At 33.2% G+C, this 17,038-nt stretch overlaps 2 protein-coding genes across 2 annotated transcripts in view; both read left to right on the top strand.

Annotated features, from left to right (window-relative positions):
- The window catches only part of LOC143912367 (roundabout homolog 2-like), a 139,221-nt gene extending 127,178 nt beyond the window's left edge, over nt 1-12,043 (top strand). The window contains exons 13-27 of the mRNA XM_077431648.1: nt 1,541-1,665; nt 5,946-6,101; nt 6,191-6,431; nt 6,508-6,733; nt 6,842-6,923; nt 7,006-7,236; nt 7,309-7,630; nt 10,035-10,150; nt 10,471-10,676; nt 10,758-10,918; nt 10,993-11,136; nt 11,213-11,382; nt 11,636-11,758; nt 11,877-11,890; nt 11,995-12,043. Coding sequence (XP_077287774.1) covers nt 1,541-1,665; nt 5,946-6,101; nt 6,191-6,431; nt 6,508-6,733; nt 6,842-6,923; nt 7,006-7,236; nt 7,309-7,630; nt 10,035-10,150; nt 10,471-10,676; nt 10,758-10,918; nt 10,993-11,136; nt 11,213-11,382; nt 11,636-11,758; nt 11,877-11,890; nt 11,995-12,043 — 2,366 coding nt within the window. The remainder of the gene's footprint in view (nt 1-1,540; nt 1,666-5,945; nt 6,102-6,190; nt 6,432-6,507; nt 6,734-6,841; nt 6,924-7,005; nt 7,237-7,308; nt 7,631-10,034; nt 10,151-10,470; nt 10,677-10,757; nt 10,919-10,992; nt 11,137-11,212; nt 11,383-11,635; nt 11,759-11,876; nt 11,891-11,994) is intronic.
- On the top strand, nt 12,033-15,691 carry LOC143911895 (uncharacterized). Its single transcript, XM_077430986.1, has 6 exons — nt 12,033-12,635; nt 12,745-12,928; nt 13,011-13,202; nt 13,280-13,393; nt 13,476-13,893; nt 13,993-15,691. The coding sequence occupies exons 1-6, from the start codon at nt 12,100-12,102 to the stop codon at nt 14,103-14,105; spliced, it is 1,557 nt and encodes a 518-aa protein (XP_077287112.1). The 5' UTR covers nt 12,033-12,099; the 3' UTR covers nt 14,106-15,691.
- The last annotated feature ends 1,347 nt before the right edge of the window (nt 15,692-17,038 follow it).

Raw genomic sequence — 17,038 nt, 5'->3', positions numbered from 1 at the left:
TAAATGATGATGATGATGATATCTACATATAAGAACCGGGCCACACTGGGCGAGCAACTTGGTCGTCGACTTTGTTGCGCAACCAGATGTAATGTATGTAGTTGTATGAAGCATGCCATACCGAACAACTCACTGGTTGCCTTAGCAATAAAATCACCCAACCAGTTGAATTCGGTTTCCAGAATTCGACCAGAAATTCGGTTTCCAGAATGTCTGGTCACGGTGATTTTATTGCTTGAGTGACCAGCATGAATCCTCAAAATGTATATCGTTGTATTGATCGATGCCACACTTGGTGATTAGTCGATAGCAAAAAGATATGAATACATGGGACTATATTCTTGGTCGCTTTTGGTCGCCTGAGTTGAGAGACCAAGAGCGACTACGGGCAACTACGCTTAGGCCACTAGGTCTAAGCGTAGTTGGGTGCATAGTCAGGTGCAAATTTTTTTTTGCATTAACTTTATGGATCTTTTTTTAAGTTAAAATTCTCTTGTAACGTTGCCAGTAAACTTTCAAGGTCGAGACGTCTTCTTCTTATACTCATTGAAAAATAAGTTTTACTTCTACTGTATGTACATACGTGACGAAGATTTAGACTACATTTTTTATAATATACATATAGTTTGATGTTATTAAGTTTTATAAATTTTCTTTTGGCTTATTTACATATTACATACAAGAAATACATTAATTAACATATAAAAATAACAGTAGCTGAATTAATATGTACCCATAACAACGCTTTTTTATTGTATTGAAATGCATATAAAAATATAAATGCATTTTTATAGCTCGTATGTGCAACCTTTCTGAAGTATTTTGGTGTGGGTTTAATTCAAAAGTGCGGGCGTTTTAATTATTATTTTACTTGTATAAGGTGCTCCATATATTGACTATCAGACAATTTATTTTGTACGAACCAAAATAATGCAATATACAATTCTGTTGAGTCTGTTTTGGTCCCTTCGTGCGATTTGCATTGCTAATTCGGCAACGTAAATAATTCCTATTTATTGTTTGCGAATTTCGCTCAATTAAATTATAAACACAAATACAATACATTCTGTATTATTTTATAATACAGTATGTAGAACGCGTCTGTCTTAACGAATCGAAGATACATACATACATACATACGTGTGTAGGTTTGCATGCTCGCTTTGTAAAATCCCCATTCACTGGACGTATTCCAGAAATGGGAAAAATCCGCTAAATCTTCTTCCCCTCCCTCCGCACCCTCCCTGGTTTAATTAATTTATACGGTTTGACGGTTTTATTGCTCGGCCATAATCCATACGTACACACGACCAGTTTTATTTATCGGGGCAAAAAAGCTGCCGTTTCCCATTCGACGATTCCGTTTCGATTCAGCTTTTACCAATTAATCCCTGACGCCTGAAAGTCTGAAATATGGTATCGGATTCGAATCTCGTGGAGGAGAGTTCGATTTGTTGAGTCTTGGTTCATGCAATCTATACATATGTACATATATATGTATATGAAAATTTTAATCAGTATTTCTTATGTTTGTTTTCAGCTCGACCCACCTGGACGAAGGTAGCTTCAGATCTGACCGTTTGGGAAGGTGAACCAGTTGATTTACCGTGCACTGCTATCGGTACTCCTAGTCCTCAACTGTACTGGTCAAGAGAAGGAGCTCAAGTGAGTAATTTTCATTGTATGATTTGGCTACCCAATGTAATTTTTATTCTAAACTAAATATGTACAGAAATATAGTATATTAGATTTCTGAAAGAAGTATGAAACGCTTGGCATAATGAGGAGAGATAGAAAACGGAATGTGTGGGTGAGAAGTATGATATGGGTAGTTCATATCGTGGAGAGAGTGAAGAGATTGAAATGGCAATAGGCGGGTCACAGAAGATGGACAAAAGAAGGGCTTAAATGGTACCCAAGATAATGTAAAAGGGTATTAGGAAGCTGCAAGGAACATATGTAAGGGCCGGGCCGCACCGTGCGACTTGCGAGCGACTTGGTTGAGGGCGACCAGACCAATGCATGCAGGTAGATGGGACATGCCACACCCGTCAACTTGCTTGTCGCACACATTTCCATTCATTTTTTCGTGTCGCGCAACTAGTCGGCCGACAAAGTTGCACGGTGCGGCCCGGCCTTAAGTGGATAAATTAGAAAAATGTTTGGGGTGAGATGGGTGAAAGTTGCGCAAAACAAAAAAAATGGAAGCGTGTTGGAGAGGCCTTCGTCCAGCAGTGGATTGTGAATGACTGGAAATGATAATATCTAATTATTATTATCGAACAAATATTTTCTTTAATGTGCCTAAAAATATTCAAAATAATCCTAACGATTGCTATTTAAATTAATGTCTAATCTTCATAGAGATGCGCCGTATTAAGTGCATATAAATAGATAACTTTTAATTTGCTTCGGATCTTTACTCTAGAAGATTTATGTAAGTAAATAAAATATACATATATTGTACGTACATACTTATATATGTATATTGCTCTTTCTTAAAAATGTTAATTGACATATAAATTGGCAAGACTTGAAATCAAGTACATACTGAAAAGTGCTATAAATACATTTGGTGTTATTACATTGTGATTAAAACGTGATCGTCTTGGCATACTGTCTTATGAGTTATTATCTTTATGTATACTAATTTGAATTAAAACTTGATCATATACATATAAAGCCATAATATCGTCTTAAATTATTTTGGTTGAACAATTTTTGCGCTTTGAATCGAAATCGTCTACGTGACGAGATAAGGTCACCATCCATGCGACTTTCTCATTTTGGTAACTATGTAGACTTTGAAAACTTTCCTATCTTGTTTGATCTAAAACGAAAAACATATTTTGATAAGCGCTTGCTTAATGAATCGAGTTATTTTTTCAAATAAATTTTTAAAAGCTTCCACGGACGACTTAAGTGTAATAAAAATTCTGTTGAAATTTCTGTCACATTTGGGTGAATATTTCATTTAGTGTCTGTTACACGTGTACTCGCGTGAAAATGAGGTCTGAAGGCTTTATTTTCATCTAAAAAAGCAATTCGTATTCAGTCAACATTGCTGGTGAGGCGCCCCGGCATCATCCTCTAGGATCGATACTGTCGCGACTGAAAGCCTGAAAATTCTCTCGCTTGAAAAGTTTTTTCCGAGACGAAATGGGAAAATCCACCGTCATTAGCAAATTGGACAAACATCTCGAGCTCAACGGTGATGTATGTCCTCTCCGGCCGATTTCAAAGGTTTTCTCAGACTTTCCTTTTGCAATGCCCTCTGAAATGCAAACAAAGTTATGCCAGTACAAGATAAATATATTTATAAGAGCATAATACTTCTCTTTTTTGTGTGGAATCTGAAGTGCACTTATTGTTAGTCTATCTGGAGTGGCGCTGGTACTGACTCTCGAATATTTTATCGGTTTAAAACTTTTGGATTTGGTTCGCTCTCGCTGTGTAGACTCGATCAAGTGTTGTCCAATTAATTGTCGCCGCTATGGTCGTGGAATCGCATTAATTATTCATTAATACGCATAATTATGCGCCGTTGCCTCCGAGCCCAATTTAAGTTGCTTTTCTGTCGAAATTTTCGCTCTTCGTTCCGCAACAAAAGATTTTTTTCTCCCCTCGCGCAGACAGCGAGGGGGTGCTACAAAAGGAGGTGGAAAGCGACTAGAATTTCCGCGAGGAAAAGCGATGAAAAGCTTCGAAATTGTCGTCCCCCTTCTTGTGCCTCACTTTTCTGCATCTAGCGCCGAAGGAAATTTAACGCTGCTGGGGCTTTTCTCAGATTTGACAGCGGAAAACATTAATTAAGAGACCACTTGCCCAACGTTTCCATTTATTTTTTCAATACACAGGGTAGTTTTTGATGACAGAATACTGTCGTCTCAATGCCTTTTTGATTATTTTAAATACATAAAAGGCTTAGCAAATGAAACTTTTCTTCTAGTTTTAAAAATAAGTAGTAAGTTGTAGTAGTAGTAAGTAATAGGTAATAAGTAGAGGTCGGAATCTGAAGGGGCCGGAAACGTGCCGCCTTTTGTTCCATTGTTGTAAATCCTTTGTAAAAAAGGTTCGGCAAACCTTTAACAATGCATTTACAATCTTTGAACAATAAACAGCCCCTTCAGATTCCGGGCTCTAGTAATAAGTAGTAGAAGTAGTAAATAATCTAATATATAATTTCGAAAGAGACTTTGTTTGTATGTTTGTAAGTATTTTTGGTTGGGAACTTCGAAAACAAAACAAAGTTTCTATGATGACGATTCGATTATCTATATTTTTTCCGATTCAAATAAATTTAATAAAAAAAACAAATGAATATTTACTATTAGATTCGCTATGTTTAAGCTGTTTATATTTCAAATACTGAGCGAAGCCAGGTAAAACAACTAGTAGATAATAAGTAGTAGTTAGCTCCTAGTTTTAAAAATAAGAAGATACAAAGTACACTTTTCTTGATCAACGGTGTGTATGTATAGTAGTGCCGATACTTATGGCAAAATTGATATGCCAATATATTCATACTGACACAGCATAGACCGACAACTGTACGTAAACAACAGGACGAATAGTATTCTTTGATACATTATACATATATGAACACATTCATATGTGTACGTGGCGTATCCTAAACAGCAGCAACCGACACGATCTCCGATGTTACCGAAATGTATCGAGCAGAACTGATTTTATTTTGGCCACTGTGGAAATGTTCACGCTTGACGTGACGTCATCGTAGCGAGTGCACCCGTACTAGTGAAAGTTCTCAACGTGCGCTGCTGTATAATATAAAAATAAGTAGTCTTTTCCGTGCATTATTGTGCCGGGCTGTTGCTTTGCAATGCTGGATAGTATGAATAGTACTTTAGTTGCAAATATTCAGTACGTTGAATATCTTTGCTTTCATCGTCATCACTTCTACCTAAAATTTTTGATTCTATCCTTCGTAAAACATTTTGTATATAAAACTCAATGTATTTATGATTTTATTCCATTTTATATATCTCAGTATATATAATTATTGTCTCAATATTGATATAAAATAAACGTGCCACTTGTTTATTTGAATTGTTTTCGTTCTCTTCGTTACCATTCTACACGGTATCAAATATGATTAGCTACTAATTGTTTACGTATAATATTTATAGCCATGCAAATATTATATTCCGCTAATTTCAATTACAAATTCATATTCGTAAGCATAATAAACCCGGATGGTTATTTTTCACATACATAAATGTACAAATTTACAGACATTTTTTATCATTGCGAGTTGCTCCTGAGTGGCATCTATAGTATTAAACTTGTACATACACATGTATATATGTAGATACATTTTATAGATTTTAAATTTACAATCTTCTTCGCATATTAGGCAGGATGGTTTTGCCAATTTGATGAAGGACCGTTTCAACAATGAAATCAGATAAATTGTCAAGATCTATGTAATAAGAAACGATCGACTAATAATATACTCGGAATAAATTCTTTTCAATCGAGGTCAACCCAGGGCTCGAACCCGGGAACCTCTCGGTGGTAAGCATTAACGCAACCACCGATCTATACTGCAGGCTATTGCGATATAAGTTCGTGACCATCTTGGCATAATAATTTAAAAGTATAAATAACAGTAAAAGTATAAACAAGTATCAAATTCGTAAACAGTCACTCAATATATTATACATAATATAAAATATTCAAACGATACTCAGTTTCCTATCCATCCTTGAAGGCATGATAGTTTCTTTTTCAATAAAATCACCCTCATTTATATCTTTGTCATTTTCCGATTTTTCATATTTCCCTTCTCTCTGCTTGCTATGATTAATGATACGTCGGATTTTATCATTGCTCTGAAAGAGAAAAACGACATTTCTATGCACAACTCTCCCCAAAAGACAACATCATACTATATTATTATTATTATTATTATTACATTTCAGGATTTGATGTTTCCTGGTCAAAGCCCTGGAGGAAGTCTTTCAGTAATAGCTGATGGTACACTTCGCATATCAGCAGCGAGGAGATCACACGAAGGTTTTCTAACATGTTCTGCCGTCAATGCAGCCGGAAGTGCATCTCATAGAATAACACTACATGTAACTATACTATAACATTATATATCATATTAAATATTATATAATATAATACAATTATGAGAAAATGTGGTAATAAACGTATATTTTAGGTATTGACCAAAGAAGATGCACCTCCACCGATAGTGCAGTTCGGTCCATCCAACCAAACATTACCTTTGAAAAGCAATGCTCAAATGACGTGCACATCTATCGGTGCATCATCGACCAAATGGACTAAAGATGGTGTCGATATCAATTATGAAGCGAGTCAACAAGGTGCTAGACTAGGACCTGATGGGGATTTAGATAGACGGATAACAATAGCTGTCAATGGTTCTCTATTCATCGACGGTACATCTATTTCTATTTAGTTTGAAGAAACTATGACTATTTTCAATATTGTATTAATCTTTTTATATCATTTTAGATTTGCACACAAGTGATTCTGGTGTTTATGTTTGTACGGTGCAATCTTCAAGTGGTAGTGCTACCGTTCAAGCTAGGCTTGATGTTGTACGAGGTGGAGTCGGAACTATTCCTAAAAGAGCTCCTTCCGCAGCACTATTTCCTCCTCGTCCTCCGAGACCAACTCCTCATAATTTTTCAGCTCATAGTGTCACACTTACTTGGCAAAAGCATCCAAGCGTTCTCAGGTAAATATTACATACATACATACATTCCAAGTTGAATCTTTAAAATATCAATACATTTTGATATGTCTGTGTTTGAATCCTCAATCTACATATGTATCTTGTTTTCAGTTACTCTGTTGAATACTTTAGTTCAACTTTGCAAACTGGTTGGATCGTTGCAAGCAAAGGAATACTTGAGGAAGCATATACGGTATTTATAACACACATACATATTTAACTACATATGTTAACGTCAACTATCTAACTGAAACTAACAAATTGAACATTCTTAGGTGACGGGTTTACAACCTGAAACGCTCTATCGCTTTGTTTTGAGAGCTTGGAATCAATATGGAGCATCAGCCCCGAGCGACATGACCGAACCCGTACTAACCTGGCAGAAAGATATTCAACCGATTACACAATTCGAACTCGTCGAAGCAAGGAAATTCCTCGATTCCGATGTACTATCGTTGAAACAAGTCATACCGTTAAGTTCTACATCTTTAAAAGTGATTTGGGATGTGAGTATACTACAATAAAAATGTATCATAACTAAAAATATATAATTTATTAATGTTTATTATATGTTTCAGTTGTTGATTGATTATGACGAATACTTAGAAGGCACTTATATTAGATATAAGGAGCTTCCGAATGAAATAGAAGTAATAAAACAGAGGCATACAAGTAGAATTGAGGTCCAGAGTGAGACTGAAAAACCACCGAAGATTACAGGCAGTCCCTTGAATGCGAGCGAAGAATATTCCGTTGTATCTGCAAGAAATGGTGGCTCAACTAGTTTTCTACTTCAAAACTTGAGACCCAATACCAAATATGACATATTCTTAGTTCCGTATTATAAAATGCTTCAAGGGAAGCCTTCCAATGCCAAAATTGGAAAAACAATAGAAGATGGTAGGTTTTATTTAAATATAAACAATATTAAACTATTACTTAAACATGTCTATAAGAAATTTGATAATTTTATATGCTAGAAAAGCATAAGATGATAGCATCCAAATTTTGATTAACATTTTTAAATTGATGCTTCGAATAAATCTGGCTATTGTAAATCCTCGAAGGACTCTCGGTGGATATATCATGAAAATATCGTTGATGCTTATTGCCTGAAACATTGTATTTATAAATTATCTGCAACATTTCTTTGATATTTGTGATATAATATGTGAAATGTAATAAAATATTTTATTTACTTGTGGTCTTAGAGCATACATTGTGTTGAATACACTCAGATATCCAGCTCGTAGAGATGATTCTAAATCACACCCATTGTATAAATCTAATGCACTCCATTCGATTTTTCCTAATTCACTATTGCTATTTAACATTTTTAATAAATCTGGAATTAGACGGCATTTTTAATGATTGCAAAAATATATTATGTCGTACAAAAGTATTTGAAATACCATGAAAATGCCCCAATTTCGGTATATCAGCGCCTGCAACCCATTCTTCTGTAAATTGAATGAAATTCTTCGATTCTTCCCCAAAAATTCTCTTTAATTGTTCAATTATTTTATCTTGCTTAGATTTTTCATCCCCAACTTCTAAATATTTTATTTTTATATAATACATTCTGTTTTATTATGACCACTAACGGAATTATCTTACCATTATAATTTATCCTGTAATATCCTGTAATGCAAGGCTGTTGAAAGACATACTTATGTAATGTTTTTGATCTTCTTAAATTAGATCCCACCTTAATGTTCCTAAAATTTTGATATAATATTGATAAACATTATACGAATAACCATATTACATGGATTATTAAAAAATTATACCACAATGGTTCGTCTAAAGTCGTTAAAGTCGTAAAGTCTTTGCCGTGCCAAAAACATTTCGCATAGCTTATGGTAACTTTTTTCAACAGATGGTGATGCATGCTCGATATAACCATCCTTTCTTTATCAGACATGAGAGTTGAATCAATATAAATTTCTAAAATCGTCATTATTTACAGATTTTTTTATCAATTATTGAAAGTGATTAAATGGTTCTTATTTTTAGCAAACTTTTTTACATGGTTTATATTAGCTTAATTTATTTGATATACCTTTCACTTTGTAAACAGGTAATGCCATCAATAACATATTACACTGATATTCAACGTCTTTCGATTGAGTTTTCAATATTATTCCATCTATCGTTTTGTCAATGCTGATGATTTCAGCTGCTATGCATTTTTCATCTTTTTTATAGCCTCGCAATTCGATTTTGTTCCATCTTCTCGTTTGTATATAATGTAAAAGAGAAATCTCCACACGCTCACTTATAAGAATTATAATTATTTTAATTTTAAAGAGGAAACAACAAAATATTAATTACTTCACTGGCATCCATCCCACATTCTTCTTTCACTAATTCAGATGCAACTTTTCTACCGCAATAAGTAAATATGTAATTCTTCAGATGTTCCATAGCAGATGTGCTATCTAGCTGGTTTAGTAAAATTTGGTGATTTTTACTTTCTTTGAAATTTACTTCATTTTCTAAATCATCCAATTGCGACAACCATTGATGAAATTCTATTCTATAAATTACTTCTTGTATTTAAAAATGATTAAATATGTTTAAAAAAAAGCTGTTAATATAAAGAAATGTTGCAAACTTGTTAAAAAGACTCTCAATTGAATACAGACTATCCTTGTTTGCATATAGATTGAATATACTGTCAATTTTATTATTTATACATTGACACATTGGGTCATATTTATTTGCTATCATCGGAAGATTCATAAGATATCCAAATTTTCTAATAAACGAATAATTTTCCTGAAATAATTGAATCAAAGACAAACTTTACATAGAATTGAATTTAAGTGGAATTTCAAATACGTAAACGTCAAATATCGTCAAATTTAATATACAATACCAAAGTATTCACTCCATCTTGACAACAAAATCCATTTAGCTGAACGTTTGTATCAGCTCTTTTTTTATTGATTTTCAATGATTTTTCATGACAAGATATGTGGTCGAGCAAAAGAATGTCAATTGAATTACCGAGCCTTTCCTTCAAATACTTTTCAGCAAATATTCCTATGAAAAAATTTTTCGTCGATAAAAAGTTGTCAATAAATTTTGTCCTATATTCACACACCATACCTGAAATTGTGTTACCAAGAATAATAACATCAAAATGTAAAATTTTCATATTTCTTTCTAGAACTCTATTATATCCCTATACGAATAATTTTGATATTCCAACAAATAATAAACAAACCCTTAGTTACCTATTGTTTAATTATTTATGACGTAAAAATTGCATTTACAAATATTTTCTTTCTTTTTACAGTACCGTCAGCTCCACCAGATAAAGTCAACCTCGGTATGATCAATAATACATCCGCTTTTGTCAGATGGTCTCCGCCGCCTTTGGAACATCAAAATGGCTTAATTCTGGGCTACAAGGTAATTATGAAAATAAAATTATATTCTTTGATTCTGTAAAGGCTCTACGACATGGTCGATTTTGGGTTGCTATCCTGCGATTTAAACCGATTCGATCAAGTTGGTGGCTACTACTTTACTTTCTTCCCGCACGTTATATTAAACATCCGTGTTTATAACAATACTGTTATTTCATTAATTTCGTCCTCGGAATGCTAACTACAATCTCTGAACTAAATCATTTTGAGCTTATTATCTCATACAATTGTTTCATTTTCAAACATGCCTTAATTTAAGTCAAAGTACATATGTACTAAAATATATTATTTTTTTCTTTTTAGATACAAATTAAGGCAAACGAGACTGGAAAAATTTTGGCACAGATGACATTAAACGCTACAACTACATCAGTAGTCATAAATAATTTGACCAGTGGTAATAAATACGCTGCACGTGTTGCTGCAGCTACTTCCAAAGGTGCAGGACCGTTCAGTGCACCGACTACTTTACTTATGGACCCGAACTACACAATCAACCAACTAATCAAGTCAGTATAAACATTTATTTTGAATGATTAATATTTGATGTCAGATATGTATAGTATTTTTTTTGTTTGTTTGATTAATAGGACGGGTCCGTCTCCGAATGGATCAGTGACGCAGGTCGTGAAAGAACCTTGGTTTGTGACCCTCTGCTTGTGCGTGGTGCTTATAGCTTTCGCCATCGTGATGGCTATAGTCTACTTCAAGAAGCGACGAACCACCGATAAGCAACTCGGACATTTCAATGGTATACTTATATTGATTTTATTTTACATAATTTAAAAGAGGACATGATTATTAACGAGTCTTTTGTATATTTAGTCCCAGTTGTAACAGCATCAGAAATATGTGCTTTAAATAAAGATTCATCTTTGTGGTTAGAACGGGGCTGGCGAACAAGGGACAGCACTCCAAGTAGAATAGACGACAAGGACTGTCAAACCAAGCTCTTACAAGGAGCTCTAGGTATGTTGTGTATACATTTTTCGTTGCAAAATCATTTCAAATTCATGTTTATTTATTTATTCATATAATTCACCAGGGTTGCAACACCCGACTGGCGATGGAACCAATTCAGAATACGCCGAAGTCAATCTGAGCACTTTCTATCAAGGGAACAACGCCGGTGGAAATCTTATCAACAAAACAGCTCCTCCTGAACCGTATGCCACAACTGCTTTATGCGTGCCAAACCAAGGTCCCAGATCACTGGTAAGTATTGCGAAAGAATGAAAAGATAACTTAAAAAAAAAAAAAAAACCTACAATCACACTACAGAGTTCATCTGCACAATCATCCATTACGTCGTTCTTATGTGTGTTTTTATTATAATTTATTTTTTTATTCCTTGTGTCAATGTCTTCAATATTTTATCATTTTGTACTTTTTGCTATCCCTGTTGTTTGTTTACTTGGTTCATTTCGTTGTGTACGTATTGCAACATTTTATTTATTTCTTCTACTAGGATGCAATGAACTCTGACGATTCATGTGTCAAGTCCACAGTGAGTCCATCTTCATCAGAATACACTGACAATGAACTCCTTATTTCCTCACACCAGCATACCACACATCATCTCATACCGATGGTAATAAATATCATACTCATATTAAACCATATAATATTTATCGCTTCATTGCTTTCATCGGAGTCCTTGCAACTATTGTAGGCGGTGTTTCAAAACATTTGCTCCTACTCCTACTTAGTTCAAGTCCTCTCAGTACAATACAAACCTGCTTAGCTTAAGGGTCTTTGTCAGAATTTATTTTGCATTTATTTATATTGAAAAAACGATGTTGTAATTTATTTATTCACAATTTTCAGAATCGCAACCAGATCAACGGTCCTCCGTATCATGAAAGGATACCGTTGAATCCATATTCGGATCATTTGATTCAACCGTCATCGCTCCCGTTCGAAAATAATAAAATGTCACACTGTCGACGACAGCAGTATCCATGCCAAGATCCGAACGAGAGAGGAACTTTTATACAGCAGAATACCGGATCGTACAATTCGTCGAATTCGGGAAACTATGCCGATATTCCTCATTCTGGTGGGGAGTATTCCAATTCTGAAAGGGATAATTTCATCACACGCGACAACAATTGCTATGAAAGGTCGGCACAAGTCAATTACAACGGTTGCGGCAATCCTAATTTGGGAAATTTTGTGTCGCACCCCAATTTGGACATGCCAAGGGGCATGACAACTCATGAGCCTCATGGCAGATCTAATTTTAGCAATCCGAATTTAGAAAATAGGGGATATTATCCTAATAAGACCAACACTCACCATGGGAACTTTGCTAATCATTACTCTGATAGTTCTGTAATGGAAGGCAACACGAAAACCAGTCATGCACAAGATGGATATAGAAAGGACAGTAGAAATTGTGGAATCAATTTGAGGGATATTCTTCCTTCGCCACCTGAGCAACCTTACGGCAGTTGCGGAGACTATCGGTAGGCATATTTTGTACTTAATTTCTGGTTTTCACTTAATATTAGTTATATTAACTTGTTTTTTTATTTTGTTATACATTAATTTAATTATTACCGTATTTAATTTCAGTATGAGAAATGAACAAAACAATCAACCAACAAATCAAGCCGGAAATATAAATATTAGGTCAAATCCTATTCCTTCATCGCCATCGGCTAATAAAAAGCAAATTATGGAACAAGTGTTGGATAATCAAGGAGACAATCAACAGTTTAACTGTCGTTTTAATCCTCCATCTGGGCAGCCGCCTCCTGTAATTACATTCGCAATTGTTAAACAATGATATTTGCATTAAAATTAAAATTAATTACTTGAATAAATGTCATACTTTTCAGATACCTTCATTCCCGCATAATTTTCAAGCGACCGGTTGTCTACCGCACGGTCAAATACATTCCAAGCAACAATTGCCCGATGAAATAATGTATAGACACCATCCAAATCAGAATTATCCAATGCCGAACAATCACTGTCAAGAAGATATTGAATACCAAGATATAATGGAACCGCAGGATTGCATATCACAAGTAAAATTTTGACTACAACTAATATATGTATGATTATATTTGAACTAGCATACTAAAAGCAAACCTTTTTTTATTAGGATTGCACGTCATCAAATCTCGGCGGGGAGAGTGAAACTAACTGTTTCAGTTATAATGAATGCGATTGCAGTTGTTCTGGAAGTGATATTACTAGTAGCTGTGGTGGCGATCAGGTGATTATTCAATACGAATATGTGTTTGAATCTGAAATTTGACTTGTTCATTATATCATCGCTGTTTTTTTTTTATGTGTAGTATCCTTGTCCGTCGCCGGAAGCATGCTCGCAGCAGAATCAAACTCCAGTTGCGCCATACAAAGCTGATCAATTTCCAACCCAAGAAATAAACGTACAAAGCGGTCCAAAGATGCATCCTATCCAGAATGCTGGAACTCAAAATCCCAACGCTTTCAATAATAAGGCCGGTCGTTCGCCGAGTCACACTCAGCGAAGGCCGTACAGTCCCGATTACTCTACTGATTCTAGTTATTTCGAAAATAATGATATTATAAATGGTAGAAATAACAATGGAAGTGGTAGGGGAAGAAGTCCTGGATTTGGCTCTGGTAAAGGAAGCCGAGGTAGTGCTAAGAGTCATCGATCAAGGTCGAAGAGCTCGGAGAGGAAAAGTTATACGTCTTCCAATGAAAAGAAGGGGAATAAATGCCATACTGGTTAGTGGATGACTTTTTCACCGTTTTTTTTTTATTTTTTTATTATTCTTTAATGTACATGCATATATAAAAATAAAATAATTGTTTTTTTTTTTATAGATAAACGTCCAGGTCACACAATTAATAGTCAAATGACAAACTCTGGTTCAAATCATAGTCAACTTACTGTAGGATCTGGATATGTAACCGGAAGTCCCATAACGAAAATGTAATTTTTAAATGATAGTAAATGAAACATTATAAATATACGATGATAATTGATCCTGTTGTTGTGATGTATGAATGCTAAATTATTACAGGGGATGCACAAAAGTTTAACGTATTGTTTACAGCAATGGATTTATCTTTTTATGTGCAATTAAATAACACATTAGCGATTATTTATCATTATATAATAGTTATAGTAAAAGTCGAATTGTATAACTTTTCACGTGAAACTATTTTATTCCAGATAAACATAAATTTTATTTTGTTTCATACATTATGAATCATATGTATGTGTCGTTTGCAAATAATGCTGGTGAATTGTTTTAAAGGAATACCTGTGCCATATTATCGAACGAGGTCAAGTAAGACAAGTAAATTGAGAATTTTCTGATCAACGATTTTCTGATTATTTTTAAAAAAATATTCTCGTACGATATTTGCAAGCGATGTCTACATACATGTATATTATATTTATCTAAAAACATAATAGTTAATGATAGTGTATGAAAATTGTTAGTCATTTTGAATGTTGTTAAGTGAAAATAAAGTAAAAGAAACTTGTGATCAGTCATTCATACTCTAGTGCTGAAATAGGTTTAAAATTAAGCAATAATTAAGAATTCGTGATATTGGTTAGAAAATTGAAAAGTATGAATGAAAACTTAGAAGTTTTATAATATATTGATAATGTTGTAAATTAATGTATTCTTTAGAGCTGTATTTAATGACAAGTATATACATATAGCGTTGTGAGTAAATTAATCTTTATTTTAATTTAACTATTAGACAAGTGTAAATACGTGTCATGTTGTCTATAAATAATTGTGAGGCTTTCGTTACTTTGTAATAATTAAAAATTGCCAATTGAAAATAATATTGACTATGATAGAAAATAAATTTTCACTGACGATCCACGAAGTATATTGTACAGAAGACTGTATTAAGGTATAATATAGATCTAGTCGATTATAATACGAAGCGAACGTATTAAACTCTTCGTTTTATGTGTATTTATATATTAAATTCGGAATTAGAAGTATGTTCTGATTCATATTTAATTTATGTTTAATATAAAAGTGTAAAACATAAACATATATTTTGTAAATCGATACTGCTTTTATTATACATATGTATATGTATGTATTATTCCTTTGTTAGCATAATATTATTGTTATATATGTGTACATAAAGTTGTTTCCTACTATGAAGTATATATGTAAACATATATATGTATGTATATCTCAGTATTTATTTTAAACAAAAAGCATTTAATCGTTCTGATAATAGTGTAAAGTCTGATATTACGCAATCAAACTGTAAAATTTTGATCTACATTTTAGTTTATTTAGTGTTTTCCAAATGGAATCATATCTCTTACGAAAAATAACGTTCATAGGAAAAATACAATATGCAAATTATTTATTTATTTCCTGTATAGATACTAATGTTAAGTTTTTTTTTATACATTTATAATGAACTTTCATGCCGTGAAATGTATCATACTGTCCTGAAAAATGTGTAGTACTATTAAAAAAAATAATACATAATGTAAAACGAGATACATATCCGAAAATAAAAGTGTTATTAATTCAATCGCTGTTTCAATATTTTACTATATATGTTTTTCCATTATAGCCAGGGCTGTGGACTCATAATCGGATTTGTAGTCACAAAGTCGTTACATTTCAAGCGGAATCGTAAAAATTTAACCGACTGACTTTTTTATTAATCCTCCGACGCAAGTTTCAGTAATGTTTGTTTTCCATACTTGAAATAATTAAATCTGATTTGATAGCTTCTATAAACGCTTCGATAAGATTTAGTAGAAGCAATTATTTTTCTAAGATATATGTACATAATTCCATTTAAAATTCAGTTAACATGTCAAAAAATTATTTTGATAATATTTCAAACAAATGAAGCAAGCTTTTTGTCTTTTGTTTGATTGTAGTTTGAAAATATTGCTAGATAGAGCATTGAAGGTGAGCATACTATTAATATTTTTTTATTAAATTGATTCGTTTGTGTACAAATTTACTTACTTTTTATTTCAATAATTCAATAAATTAGGTTACATGTCAATTTTTACATACCTCTTCTTAGCTTGAAAACGATTTTTTCAATTCCTTTGTTTTATATTTTGAAAATCGTTATTGTTTTTTTCACTAACAATTTCATATGTTGGCAAGAAAAGTCGAAAAGTCTGAGTCGAAACATAATATGGAGTCTAAACACTCTAAAAATTGAAAGAGTTCAAAGTAAATTCTTTCGTTATCCACATATATGTATGTACCTATATATGAGAGAGTTTGGATACTATCCTCTACTTACTGGCTTCCTAACCTTTTTGTACCCTAGAGCATATTCTAAAATATCAGTAGGACGGCGAGCACCACCTATTACTTTTTTTCAAATAATAGGTGGTGCTAATCAAATAGTAGGTGGTGGACAAAAAAAATTTAAAAATATATAAATTATTGTTTATATTCTTATGTAAAATTAATACACGTCATGGTTACATCATACAAAATTTCTATCGTTAGCCAAACCGCCCAAAATGGCAATGTTTCAAACCGATCGGAAGAATGTAGGAATATTGCCTGAACCATTACCGAAATGAAATAAATATATAAAAGCCTTGTTAAAAATTATAATATCAATCTCAAAGTCAGTGTGATCATTGGCATTGCATTTCATTGGCCAGTGCCTCGTAATTAGGAGATAATGATGATATTCCTGTTAGTAAACAATCATAAAGATGCTCATCGGTGAGATCTATGTATATTTTGATTTTATTAAATTCATGTTTGAAAATAATGATTCGCAAAGGTATGTGGAACCGAAAAATGATTTTATCTTGTATGCTGCTTTTTTAAGAATGGAAACTTTTCTGTCCACTGTATTCCAGAAGTCTTCATCTGGTATAAAGGATGTTAGC

The sequence above is a fragment of the Arctopsyche grandis genome, chromosome 5 (genome assembly GCF_051622035.1).
Source record: "Arctopsyche grandis isolate Sample6627 chromosome 5, ASM5162203v2, whole genome shotgun sequence".
In the NCBI taxonomy this organism is placed as follows: domain Eukaryota; kingdom Metazoa; phylum Arthropoda; class Insecta; order Trichoptera; family Hydropsychidae; genus Arctopsyche; species Arctopsyche grandis.
The sequence above is the reverse complement of the archived record's forward strand: the minus strand, read 5'-3'. Positions and strand labels throughout refer to the sequence as shown.

Coding starts and splice junctions, on each gene's coding strand:
- LOC143911895 (XM_077430986.1), top strand. CDS start 12,100: ATGTCACACTGTCGACGACAGCAGTATCCATGCCAAGATCCGAACGAG. Junction 13,203..13,279: donor CGCAGGATTGCATATCACAA/GTAAAATTTTGA, acceptor TTTTTTTATTAG/GATTGCACGTCATCAAATCT. Junction 13,394..13,475: donor GTAGCTGTGGTGGCGATCAG/GTGATTATTCAA, acceptor TTTTATGTGTAG/TATCCTTGTCCGTCGCCGGA.